General features: G+C 43.3%; 2 protein-coding genes across 2 annotated transcripts in view; both read left to right on the top strand.

Moving 5' to 3' along the window:
- The first annotated feature begins 1960 nt into the window (after window positions 1-1960).
- LOC109511164 (dynein light chain 4, axonemal) lies at window positions 1961-5587 on the top strand. Its single transcript, XM_019861999.1, has 4 exons — window positions 1961-2085; window positions 2499-2578; window positions 3593-3676; window positions 4306-5587. Exons 2-4 carry the CDS (start codon window positions 2507-2509, stop codon window positions 4468-4470), a joined length of 321 nt encoding a protein of 106 aa, XP_019717558.1. The 5' UTR covers window positions 1961-2085; window positions 2499-2506; the 3' UTR covers window positions 4471-5587.
- Window positions 5588-9181: 3594 nt separating this feature from the next.
- Window positions 9182-12911, top strand: part of LOC109511016 (extracellular serine/threonine protein kinase FAM20C-like) — a 4032-nt gene continuing 302 nt past the window's right edge. The window contains exons 1-6 of the mRNA XM_019861735.1: window positions 9182-9938; window positions 10106-10537; window positions 10855-11030; window positions 11647-11725; window positions 12014-12106; window positions 12786-12901. Coding sequence (XP_019717294.1) covers window positions 10110-10537; window positions 10855-11030; window positions 11647-11725; window positions 12014-12106; window positions 12786-12901 — 892 coding nt within the window. The 5' untranslated portion in view covers window positions 9182-9938; window positions 10106-10109. The remainder of the gene's footprint in view (window positions 9939-10105; window positions 10538-10854; window positions 11031-11646; window positions 11726-12013; window positions 12107-12785; window positions 12902-12911) is intronic.

Below are 12911 nucleotides of genomic sequence, written 5' to 3'. Positions count from 1 at the left end.
TTTGACTTAGGCCGTGACGGATGACGTTTCACGAGATCACAAGGATGTTAGAATGGATAACAACGCGGATTGAGAAATAACTCCCGTGCATGCTGCCCGAATGTGCGGCAGACGTGCTACCTCATGTTGTTCGTCATTAGCACAATATCGTCTCATGAGTCACTGCGATTCCCAGCCCCATTATCAAGCCATCGGTCGATATATCTCGAGTCTTGGAGTCATCCAGTCACTAATTGTCACACGGGGTCTTGAATTCACCCCTGCTCTCTCCCCCCATTCTGCTAACAATCTGCATCCGCTGCTGATGAATTATAGATGCTCACTAATTGGCTTTCCTGCAGGCAGACACACTTCACACAAACCTTTGTTTGACCTTTCCGTCTTCGCGCTGCCTTCACAAACACACACATTATACATAGAGTTTTTCAACATCTTTGTTTTGCCCTACAGCGATTCCTCCCACTCGGGTTCTTCTATATAAGTCATTGATGAAATGTTAAGAGTTCTTCTGTCGCCATGAAAACGTTTAAGAGAAGCTCACATCCTCCCGCAGGCAGTTTCGTCGCAAGTCATATACATTCCTTCTCCTTTGATCCACATTCTTACCTTCATACAATTTCTACAGTCTACATTTTTATAGCGGGACTGCATCAGGTCCGAGCATCATTTGAACGATCGCACCACACATTAAACATGCAGTTTTGAGTTATTCATTTTCATCGAAACGTATTTCAGAGAGGTTATATACATTAAGCCTAGAAATATATCGGATTGTTTTGACCACTCTTCTGAGGCAAAATTGGGAGAGTAGTGGTGAGCACGTCTGCCTCATCGTCAAAAGTTCTGGGTTTGCTCTTCTCCGGTGAGGAGTTTGCATGTTGATACAGCATGATGGATATCATTGGAGTTGTACCCAATGGAATATCCTATTCAGAATTTCATAGTACAAGGCAGACCTGTACTTCTTGACTGCTGTCATTAAACTGGGTCATTTGGATTTATGTCATAAAACTGCGTGATTACATAATCTAGTGCCACACAATTAGTTCATACCACACGTTGATTACCTACTTACTCATAGCCCACACACTGTGAGAGGTTCATCAATATTAGAGTTGACCTGTTGAAAGCACCAGTTTGCATGACTGCGTCCGCAGTCAGAGAGCCTACATGAGCTCAAACAAGAAATGAGAAATATCATTATTATGCTATGTTTGCTTGCCTGTCCACGGATTCATAATCTAATCCACTCTAATCCATGGAGGAGGGAGTACTTCTTTTATATTTAAAATGAATCCACAAGCACAAACAAGACTGGGAATTTTCCGCAGCAATTTTGGGTCAGGAAAATCCACCTGGGGGACTCCATCCAGATGTTTCCTGCTCAATGTCGGTCACATTCAGTAAGAGGGCATTTTAAATAGGGTATACATACGCGCGCGCACGCACGCACGCACGCGCGCACACACACACACACACACACACACACACACACACACACACACACACACACACACACACACACACACACACACACAAACCACCAAAAAAATGACCGGGGTTTTCTTTAGTTCATATCCTGATGATACGCCTCCTGAACACGACAGCAGCGACTCGAACAGGTAACACTCGCGAAACAAATAACTATTATGAATGGTTTTAAACACACCTCTTGTGTCAAGTCAAGTTAAAGTCAAGTCAACTTTATTGTCAAATATGCTCTATGTACAACACACAGCACAGATGAAACTCAAGCACAATAAATACATTTTGCAGTGGAACATTTATTCAGAAAAAAATGCAGCCGTATTCTGGGGGTGAAATTGCGTCGTTTCGTTTCTTACATGTATTTTATGTTCATTTATCGTCAGATGTACACAAGTAGTAAAAAAAATACAAATCAATTTACCCAATTAATATACAATTCAAAGTTCATTGACAGGACCAAAAGCCAATAGAAACGCTCTGTATCATTCGTAGGCGGGGCCTCTTCTGTCGGCGTAAGTCACGTTGAAAATGTCTCCCTAACAACCGACCCTAGGACTCAAACTGTGGAACTTTTCCAGCGGTTCACACGCCTCATTCGTAAGTCACCCAACATTTCTTTTTGACTCGTCCTTAACAAACGCTGACGAGTCAACAACGGGCGTTTGGTGAAAGAGAATTTATTAAATGTTATATATTCGCCACGGAACTGCAAGCTAAGCTAACTGGGTAGCTGGTAAACGCTGCTTCTTCGGTCTCACTTTATCCGCCTACTTGTTGTTTACAAGCCTGCCACAATGCCTCACAAGTGTCCTTTGTTTTTCTTAACATACAAACTTGCTATTTGTGTGGAAAATGACATGTAAGTCTGGCAAATATATGCTTCGTTATGTCGTTAGCTTGCTAGGTTTGGTAGATTTCTTCTGGTGTGTTCTTGCTCGTGCTGCTAGGTACGAACAAACGAAGTGTCCCCTTTTTAGGTCCAATTTATTACTCTTTATATCTATGAACAGGAGTCGGAATGGCAGGAACCGGCGAGGGAAAGAAAGAAGAGGCCGACTACAAGAGACTACACAGCTTCCCTCTCATCAGGGTACATGTAATAGAGTGGTCATATCGTTCATGATGTTCTGTGAACTCGATCTGCAGTCATGTTAGGAGAGTGCAATGGTAAAAAATACTGTTTGGAGACTGACAAAACAAACCGCCGATTATAAAGACAATCGTCACGAGGTAATGTACCTAAAAGTCAGTGAACGCCTGTAACTTAAGTGCACAATTTATTAATTAAAAGGTACAGGTATAGTGACGAGGATGGATGGATAGGACCCCCGAGACTCCCTGTATTTTGTTTGAGTTTTTTTTAAAAGGTGAGTTATGTAATTTAAACCACTTTGTCCTGCTTTTGTAAGCAGTTACAACTCTGACAGATGTTTAATATTTGTTTATCATCAACCGAAACGTGTCAAGAATCATTGACACGTTTTTATCTAAATTGATGAGAACAGTAATCAACACTTATTATCGTTTACCATTTAAACTCCTTTTATATTTACAACTTGGGGATGAAGAATCAGTTTTGCTCAGTGTAGGCACATGCTAAAATGCTAGCTGCTCAAGGGAAGTAACACAAAGGCTGCTAATGCCGTTTTTTAAATACTAGGCGTTCAAGGGAAGTCGCACAAAGGCTGCTCACACCTTTTTTAAAAACATCTAATGCTGTATATTTTTGATTCAAGAAATGCCAAGTTAAAACTGAAATGCATATTTGTGTTTGAAATTCCTCCACTGTGATCTACAGTGAATTGATACCTCGTCAAGAATGAACGTATCCATTTGTCAGTTTTACTCGTCAAGAATGAACGTATCCATTTGTCAGTTTTAAATAGTTTTTTTTTTCTTTAGTTTGCCCACCCATGCGTTAAATAGGTCTGAATTTCTCACCCAAAGTCAGCTGGGATACACCTCAACTGCCCATGGCCTTCAGAAAAATAAGCCAGTATAGGAGATTGATGGTTTGGAAGAGAGTGCTGTCCTGTTTCTCGTCATACAGAAAAACGTAAATGATGAATCAGGTCTCAAAGATAAGGTGTCGTTCATTCCTCAGCACACGGACATGCCCGAAGAAATGAGGGTGGAGACGATGGAGCTGTGCGTGACCGCCTGTGAAAAGTTTGCCACCAACAATGAGGTACGTGAGTTCTGATGGTGATTAAATGGCAGCACAAGGATGATGTACATGATAAAATTAGATTTTATTTACAGTGGATATTAAAAAAAATAGTCTACACCCCCCTGTTCAAATGACAGGTTTTTGTAATATAAAAAATGCGACCAAGGCCAATAATTTCACAATTAATGTAACCTATAGCCTGTATAGTGGAACCTAGTTATTTGCGAGGGACATTGGCCATGTCTGCTGTGAATAGCAATAGAAATTAATCCCTGAACAGGTGACTCTGGGGTGCTGAACCCCAGATACCGAATGCGGGAGTCCACTGTACAACTCGAGGGGGGAGACGACTTTTTGAGAAAGGAAGTAAAACTCAACGACTGAGATCATATTTCCTTGACACCAATTTTCCACTTTTGGGCTTTAGTGCCACTTTGTGGCATTTTAGAGTGTGACAGCTGTAGCACAAAAACAGCGAATAGAAAATTCCACAGGAAAAAAAACATGACTGGTTGTTACATAAACTAGTTCATAATAAATCACGGAACCCCTCTATATGACTACGTAGTATTTCGTCTGAATCCAAACAAGAGTTTTTTGTTCTGAGTGGGAATTGTTTTTGTGGCCTTCTTGCCGCTGGTCTCCAGAGTGCCGCCAAGATGATCAAGGAGTCCATGGACAAGAAATTCGGCAGTTCTTGGCACGTGGTGATCGGCGAGGGCTTCGGCTTCGAGGTCACGCACGAGGTGAAAAACTTGCTCTACATGTTCTTCGGCGGGAGTCTGGCCGTGTGTGTGTGGAAGTGCTCCTAGCATACACACAGACGCACAAGCTTTTTTTTTTTTTTTTTTTTTGCTTGTCCCACTATCTGTTCGCCAAAAGAAAACCAGCCACCAGTTGTACTCTGGCTACAAAAAGTCACAGAGGTTTGACTGCTGCTTGGACTTGGGGAGAAGAACTGTGACATCAAGTCTTGACTTGCAGACACTTGGAACAGCTTCCTGCCTTATCTCCCATTTGTCTTTTTTTTTTCTCAAGGAATTTCCAAGGTGTCACCACTCACTCTGACAAAACAACCTAGCCGGCCAGGGTCTCCAAACACCTTTGTCCTCTTTCCTCTGCAGGGAGTGTCTGCTGTGAGTGTGTGTGCTGGACACACACGTGAACGCACTGTTCTTTTTTTTAAACCGATACCAAACATCACCTAAAATGTCCGTGTCATCTCTCAACTTTTCTTACAATTGGACCCACTTCTCTTTCAATACAATGTTTTTTACATTTTTTTAAAAAAAAACATGTACATAGTTGGATGTGACTTGAAACAAGTGGCATCTTCTTACAAATGACCTGATCTACCTTTTTTTTTTTTTTCTTTATTGTAAAGGTTTTTTATAACCCGGTATGTTTTACTGCCTTTGTTCCATATCAATGGTTCGCGACACAGAATGAAGGGAATTAAGCGGCGTGGCCCGCCTTTTGATGTCAAATCCGGGCCATGACAAAGGCGGAACTGTGTGCAACAGTAATGGCTGGGGCAGAGTTGGGGTTGGGGAATTTTTGCCTTCCTGAGCTAATATCAGAGCCATAACAAGAGGAACAATCGCCTGTGTCCAAGGCTATTCACCAAACCAGGCCTGGAGTGTGAAGCAGAATACCAAACCCTCACTTCTCCCAACCCGTCGTCGCTGTCCGACAAGCATTTTATGCCGATCATTCGATGCTGACGTCGGCAATTTCTTTACGTACACACAGCAGTGGCAATAATCCCCGCGCCTTTAGCCCGGGGGGGGTCTGTGTCAAAGGTGAAGAAATTCAGAATCTTTCGTTGCTGCAATTTTTAGCAAGAGTTTCCGTGCAAGAGGTTATTGTGCGTGCAAGAGATCAATGTGATATACGTAGTGAGGGATAATAAAACTCTGAAATGTGAAACGGCAGCCTGCACTTTTTGTATTTGTTGTCAGGACCCAGTAGTCCTTTGAATAGTACCGTTGGAGCACAGCACGGAAGGAACAACGGTTGCAACAGTCATTAGCGACTGCATCGAGCACACGTCTTGTGTTGCGGCTGGATTTGCCAAAGTTAAAAAAAGCAAGCCGACTTGCCACCGAGGAATACCAAGCCGCCGGCGAACATGATGTACGACTCTTCAAACAAATACAGAGAAAACTCAAAAAGATCCCTTCCCGAAGTGACTTGACAAAGAGGAACAAGATGAGAGTGTACGCTTTTAATCAGCAGCCAAAGAGAATACAAATGGAAAGTTCAAATATTCTCACAGTTGAGATTTGTGGCATCCTAACAAAGCGCCTGAGAGTAGCAAAATATTCGGAAACTATGTGAGTAGTAAATGGCCAAGAACTTTACTCTCAGCCCAATTTGTACTTTTAAAGAATCTCTTACCATCATATCTTTTTAAAAACGGTTTGTGGAAATTCAAATCATCCATCCATTCATCCATTTTCCGATCCGCTTTATCCTCACAACGGTTGCGGGGCATACTGGAGCCTATCCCAGCTGTCTTCGGGCAGTAGGCTGGGGACACCCTGAACCGGACACCCTGAACTGGTTGCTAGCCAATCGTAGGGCACACAGAGACCAACAACCATCCACACTCACACCTAGGGACAAATTAGAGTCGTCCATTAACCTGCCATGCATGTTTTTGGAATGTGGGAGGAAACCGGAGTACCCGGACAAAACCCACGCAGGCACGGGGAGAATATGCAAACTCCACACAGGAAGGCCGCAGCTGAGATCGAACCCACGACCTCTGCACTGTGAGGTCGATGCGCTAACCACTGGGATGCCGAATTTCAAATCAGAGACAAATATTTTTATTACGATGTCCAGTGCTTAACAAACGTTATCAGGGCACTGCCCAATGTCAGGTTTGTCACAGCTTCCTAAAATTTAGCAGCGTGGTAGTGACCTACGGTTGGAATGACACCGTTGATTGCGGCTTGTGTTTAGAATATCATCAAGTCTTGGTCTGCAAGTGTTAACTGAAAAGAAATGTTTTCCCCCAGGCTCTGTAATGAAGTGATGTCATTGCCTCTCGCGTTGTGCCAGCGCAAGGGCACCCTGACCCACTGATGTTGACAGAATGAGCATAATGTACCCAAAACACACAATCGGGTCACTTTGTACTCGAGCCACACAGAGAGAATATTGTGTACTCGCTACGGAACAAATCTGTCAACATGTTTAAATTGTGTTTAGACACATTTTTATTTGATGGCTATGTTTATGGATAAATTGTGTGTATGTGAAGGGACAGATTGAGTACACATCATGTGACTAAATAACACTGAGTTTTTTTATTTTTATAATCCTGCTGGAACACAATTCAAAAGCAACATCTGATTTCCATTGGTTAATTGTCGTACATTTTAAAATTATCATTACTTTTGTCAGATTCAATTTATTTCTGTGACCACTGACCGCTCTGGGTGAAAGGGAGTGGGGACTTTTTTGTCGACATGTGTACATGTTTCTGTCCGGACAGAAAGATGTTTACATTATCTGTCGATCAAAAGGAGAGACAGTTTGTGGTGAAAAGCTGAAGAATAAAATGAATTCCCCCGATACTGTGCAAATGCGCCCCCTTATATCATAGCATTAAAATAATCCTAATTGTAAAGTTCTTTTAACATCTCTTAAATGTACACATTCCCCAAAACAACCAAAAAGTGATGATTGAACCGGTCTAAAAATATATATATATATAATAATAATAATAAAATATACACAAGCAATACTCCACACACACTACATGGACAGTCTCAACTCTCTGATGATGCCGGTGGGTCCTGTAAACATCAACCCGCCCCTCCTAACCTGCTGACAATTTGGTGCATCTCATTCATTATTCATACCAGCCCCCTCTTTAAATATCTCCTCCCACCTCCTTTATTGCTTTGTTGTTAAATATTCATACGCGGAGTCACACTTCTGGCTCACCAAAAAGCTTCCATCTTGCACAGAAGCTTACAGCGAGGGAGATGTTGGCACTAGTGGAGGGTGTTAAATGTCGTGCACTCATTCCTCGCATGCAAACTCGGAAGTATCAACAGGAGGTTCATGAAAATGGTTAGTTTAAAATTGTTGTTTTTTTTAATGTTAGTCACTGCAAAGTCTCAGAAGACTGCTTGCAAGTTTTTGAAATCCTCACGTGTTCCCAGTTAATTTTGCAGGGTCAGGTGATCAGGGATGTTTTAATTATGTGAAAATGATTAAGAAAATTTCACATTAATCAGTGATGGGCACGTAAGGTTGATTTTTTTATTTTTTTTTCCACCACACACAAGCGGCTCGGCTCGGTTGAAACTGCGGCGTGTAGCACCGTAGTTTTCATAGCTAAGACACAAAAACCACCCATGCAAACGTGAACACTGATTGATTTTTAAGAGATAAAATGACAAGGCATTAACCAGTCGGTTCACTATTCACAAGAATCGGGATATTTGGGAGAAATTTCAGGAGGCACCTGCAATGCACTTTGTAATTTACAGGTCATCGTCATTTGACCTTCTCTAAACTTTTTAATGCAACTCTCAATGTTTCAGTAGTTCTTGCACAAGAACAGCAAAATTCACGACAGTTTTTTTTTTTTTTTTAATTCATGGATGGACCAATTCATTTCCTGTTTAAATCGGAATTGGTCCTCTTTTTACGCTGTTCTCCTTTGGACATCACGGGACCAAGACGACACCAAACAATTGATCAACTGTACCTCGCCAAAACAGGACGTTCGCAGAGGAAAGTGGTCACTGAGCTTAACAGTGTCACAGAATGTCATCAACAGGTTTGCAAGAGGCATATAGAGACTGGAAGAGTCACAAAAAGGCATCGAAGTGGAAACACAATAGGCCGACAACTGATACCCGAACCACCATTTTGCAACTGGATTTCGGGCTTGGTTTAGTGTTTGCCACATACTGTGTCCTCATTCCATGTTTCTCTCGAGTTTGAAAGCCGAGCGCCGTATCTAAGCAACCGCCTCAGCACCTGAAAAAAAAAAAAGGTGGCAGCCGCTTCTGAGTGCTTGCGCAAGTGCGTGTGGGGTTGGTGAAAAGATACAGGTGGAACAAAGAAAAAGCGGATAGAGAGTCTCAAAAGTCACCCCAGGACAAAAAAGAAATTGCACTAGAAAACGAGCATCAGACCAGAACAGAGATGAATTTTTCATCTGAGCGTCACTGGTTGGCTCTTTTGTGATGGCGATATGGGAAACACAATTTCACTTGAAAATAAGTGTGTTAGTGTGCGGCTTCCATTTCGACCATTGGAGACTGCGTCGAAATTAAAAGAGCGCATCGAATTTTGGGAGATGTGTATGAAAAAGGCATAAAAGCTACTCTGCGGATGTTGATGTGCGCATCAAGGCTTTAACCAGCTTGTTTACGATACACCAGCATGGGACACAGTATGTTCCAAACAAAACAAAAAAAAGACTGGAAAAAAAAAACAAACAATAAAAGAAGCATGGTGCATGCGAGGAGAAAAACAAATCATTAACGCAGGGGAAGACGCATGAAGATGACAGCTCCCTGCTGCGAATTCCGAAGACCAGGAAATGAGAACTCATCTCTCCTCGTGTAACATGTGACATCCAAAAGATGAAGGATATGACTTTTACCAACTGGATCTTGACGTCGGCTTGTGGGGAGCTTCATAGACTCTCTCTGCTTTAATTGGAGACCACACTGAGAACCTTGCGGCTCATCAAATATGAACGTCCACTCCGTTGACCAAGATGAAACTGTATTTCAGGGACAGCGGTTACCACAGTGGACAGTTTATCATGTTATCAGGTTACAGGGTGCGTGAACGGGTTAAATAAACAGCAAGCTTCTAACTTGTGCTGAGCAAGTTCTTCCACTGCGAGTCACAAAAAGCTACACTGTCCATCGTTGACTTAGTTAGCAGGCAATTTCACGGTTCATGCAAGGTGACGAGCAGATTCGGTTCACGGCGTGATACCGTGACGATTCCGGGGCATTTAACGTTCAGCATTTTCTATGTTGTTGTTTATCTACTGACCTGGCCTTCCCGAAAACTAAGATACAAAAGTTGTAATTTGACAGAAGAGTACTGCTGAGTGGACTCTCTGCCAATTGTGACAGTTCAAACGAGTGTACAGAGTGGTACTCAGATCACTTTAACCTGGCACGGTGTCCAAACTGCCATAGTACAAACAAAAGGGGAAAGACTAACCCGCGGCTGATACCAAATATTCCTTTTCAACTTCAGCAGTGCGGCAGAAAGCCCGATTGAAGACGTAAGTTGTCTTTTTTCTTCGATGGATGTTGGAATATTTTGTGACTTAAGTGAATGGAGTGCCAGCTCAGGTAGGAGCGATGGGTTATTTATTTGTGTTACTGGACACGTCCCCCCCCAACCCCACCCCCTATTTCTCCCTTTCCTTGCTCTTCTTCTTGTTTCCAGGAGGATGATGTGGCGAATGCGCCGTCGCTCCAGGACAATCTGTCTGTCCTTGGCACTCGTTTTCATTTTCCTGCACCTCCTCCTGATGTTCGTCTCCCTTTCCTTGTACCACCAACCCTGTGACCCCCCGCCACTCACTCGGACACCCTTCGCCAAACACCTGGCGAACAAAAGCTACGACTTCACGACCGTTGCAGTTGTGGCTGAATCAACGGACGGGCCACGGAGACATTCTCCCGGTGTCCCTTTGGACCATTTCCAGGGCGGAAGAATAAAAGCACCCATTGTTGAGCCTCTTGCGTCAAGTCTGGCGAAGCTACAGGCGCTGTTTAACCATCCTCTTTACAATGCGCCCATGTCGGCCGTTCAAGATGAGGATTTGTTGTTGAAGGTCATACCAAAGCTGCGGTCCGAGAGGAGCTCCCAAATGTGGTCAGTAGACAGAAGCTGAATTTACAATAACTGCAGGTCCAAGTGTACCTTTTCCGATTGAATGCTTATATCCGATTTTCGTGTGCATTTCAAGTGACACGTGTTCATTATAACTCATGGAACAAGTGCGGACGGCCACACCGCATGTTAACAACCACCAGTCGGAACACGAATGTTAAATGTTAGATACCGTTTGTTGACACACATCCGAAACATATCGGATTTTGATCCATATTTGAAAGAGACCTGATTGCGAGCTGAGGTCCGACGGCGAATGTGAGAGGCGGCACTCCAAATGACCATGACGGTGTCCGCAGGGTGAGTAGAAGCCAGGAAAGTTACGACAACGCCCACTGGAACAGCAGCAGTGACAGCCATCCCCCCTGGCTGCGTTTTCATCTGGCCATCTCCCGCTGGCAGCTCTACCCCCACCCGGACCCCAACATGGAGTCTGTGATCCAACAGCTCGCCACTCACCGCATCGTTAGCTCAGGTATGATGTAACGGCCCGCTTGCAGCCGCGTGATGTTGCGACGGGAAATGGATCTCAATCGAAGGGAATGCAGGGGAAGTCCACTTGAAGAGGGTTACATTAGAAAAAAAAATGAGATGCTAGAGCCAACACTGGAGGTCAAAGGGTGAGTGTCCTTTGAGGACAAGGGCAGATCGGAGGGAACGGTTTTGAAGAACAGCTGACAGCCGCTGTTTAGGAGTGACACTTTCAAATGCAGATTCAACCCTTGTTTGATTCTGTCAGCATCAAGAGGCTTTTAAGAAACTTGGAGGATCAGCTGAGGATTGTATGGAGCGTTACATTCATTGGGGTCACACTTTCACATGACGCGAGAGGAAATTCAATTGATGGGTTTGTCTAACAAAAATTGGGACTTGCTCAATTTACTGTAACATGTAAACAACTTGAACATCTTTAAAAATGATTTTTTTTTCAATTTCTCTGGAACCCATGAACCGATTTTCCAAATCCTTTGTATGTTGTGCTTAGGTTTGTCGTTTCAGTACCAACTACAGTCAACATCTTGACAGACTGTTATTTTTGGGAACTCTTGTCACGTTGCTAATAACACTCTCATCTTTTTTTTTTTTTCCAGTGCAGAAAACCGGGGGTACGCAGCTGAAGCTGGTGATGTCATTCCCAAACTATGGGCAGGCCATGTTCAAACCCATGAAGTGAGTTGATCATGGAAAAAATTCGCATTTGAGAGACCGTATGAAAAAAAAAAAAAACGTCAACATTTCCTTGAGTTTGTGTGAATCCCTCAGGAGTACATCTCACACGTCCTTACTAACTTGCCGATAGACAATCCTTTCCAATCAAGTGGTACAACAGTAGAACCTGTCAGGTCGAACATGAGCCATTCTTGGGACTCTGGTCGATCGAGGATATAATAAGGATGTGTGATCAATTCCCGAGATTGTGCTTCACAGTCATCTGTGACCGACATTCTGTGCTTGCAGGCAGGAAAGAGATGATGAAACCAACTATAACCTCTACTATTTCTCTGACTTTGAGCGTCACAATGCAGAAATTGGAGCCTTTCACCTAGACAGGTATGACATCACATGCGTGTAAAGCGGGGTAAACGCATACCAATTTTTAACATACACACTCGCAACAAAAAAACCCAAAAAACATAAGTAAAGGTATCTCTGCCGAAAATTGCAACTGTCCTTTGCCAAAACCAGATGTCTGTCGGGTCAAGACGAATGTGAGACGCACTATCGTGCCACAAGGCATGCAGACATAAAACACAAAGAAGAAAGCTAAGAAGAACCGGTAGACGCTCACATCACAGTTAGCTTATCTGGTAACTATATTAAAGCAGCCATTTTTATTGTGAATTCCACTCTCTTTCTCTGTGTCTGGCAATAGTGTGAGCTTCAGGTCATTCCTGACCGAGTCACGATTATGGCTCAACCCAACTGGGCTTTGACCACATATACAAGGATTTGTGATGGAATATATTGAACAGGTTTAACGTTAACGGTTGTTGACACCACTGATCTCACTTTTGACACAGCCACACCACAGGATAAAGTGGAGAGAAATGCTCAAATTCGACCCCGAGATAGGGATCGGTTTCCCGCTATAAAATAAAGCACAAGCGTACGAGTGCGCAGCTGAGTTTACGTTACATGAAACCCCACTGTAATTTCATCATGCGTCTCTGCCCTTCTCTGGTGTGCTCATTCAGTCACTTCTCAGCCTTTGTATTTCCTCATTCTGCAGGATTTTAGGGTATCGGAGGGTACCTCCAGTCGTTGGGAGGCAGGTGGATGTCGTCAAAGAGATTAAAGACATCACGACGGATCGCAAACTGGCCCGGACGTTTTTTAACTCCCCCGGTAATCCTTG

The sequence above is a fragment of the Hippocampus comes genome, unplaced genomic scaffold (assembly GCF_001891065.2).
Source record: "Hippocampus comes isolate QL1 unplaced genomic scaffold, H_comes_QL1_v1.1 scaffold7, whole genome shotgun sequence".
Classification (NCBI taxonomy): domain Eukaryota; kingdom Metazoa; phylum Chordata; class Actinopteri; order Syngnathiformes; family Syngnathidae; genus Hippocampus; species Hippocampus comes.
The sequence above is the reverse complement of the archived record's forward strand: the minus strand, read 5'-3'. Positions and strand labels throughout refer to the sequence as shown.

What these genes read in the sequence shown, in the direction of transcription:
- LOC109511164 (XM_019861999.1), top strand. Translation starts at nt 2,507, where the DNA reads ATGGCAGGAACCGGCGAGGGAAAGAAAGAAGAGGCCGACTACAAGAGA. An exon ending in ACAGCTTCCCTCTCATCAGG is followed by an intron (nt 2,579 to 3,592) that starts GTACATGTAATA and finishes TTCATTCCTCAG; the next exon opens with CACACGGACATGCCCGAAGA. An exon ending in AGTTTGCCACCAACAATGAG is followed by an intron (nt 3,677 to 4,305) that starts GTACGTGAGTTC and finishes GCTGGTCTCCAG; the next exon opens with AGTGCCGCCAAGATGATCAA.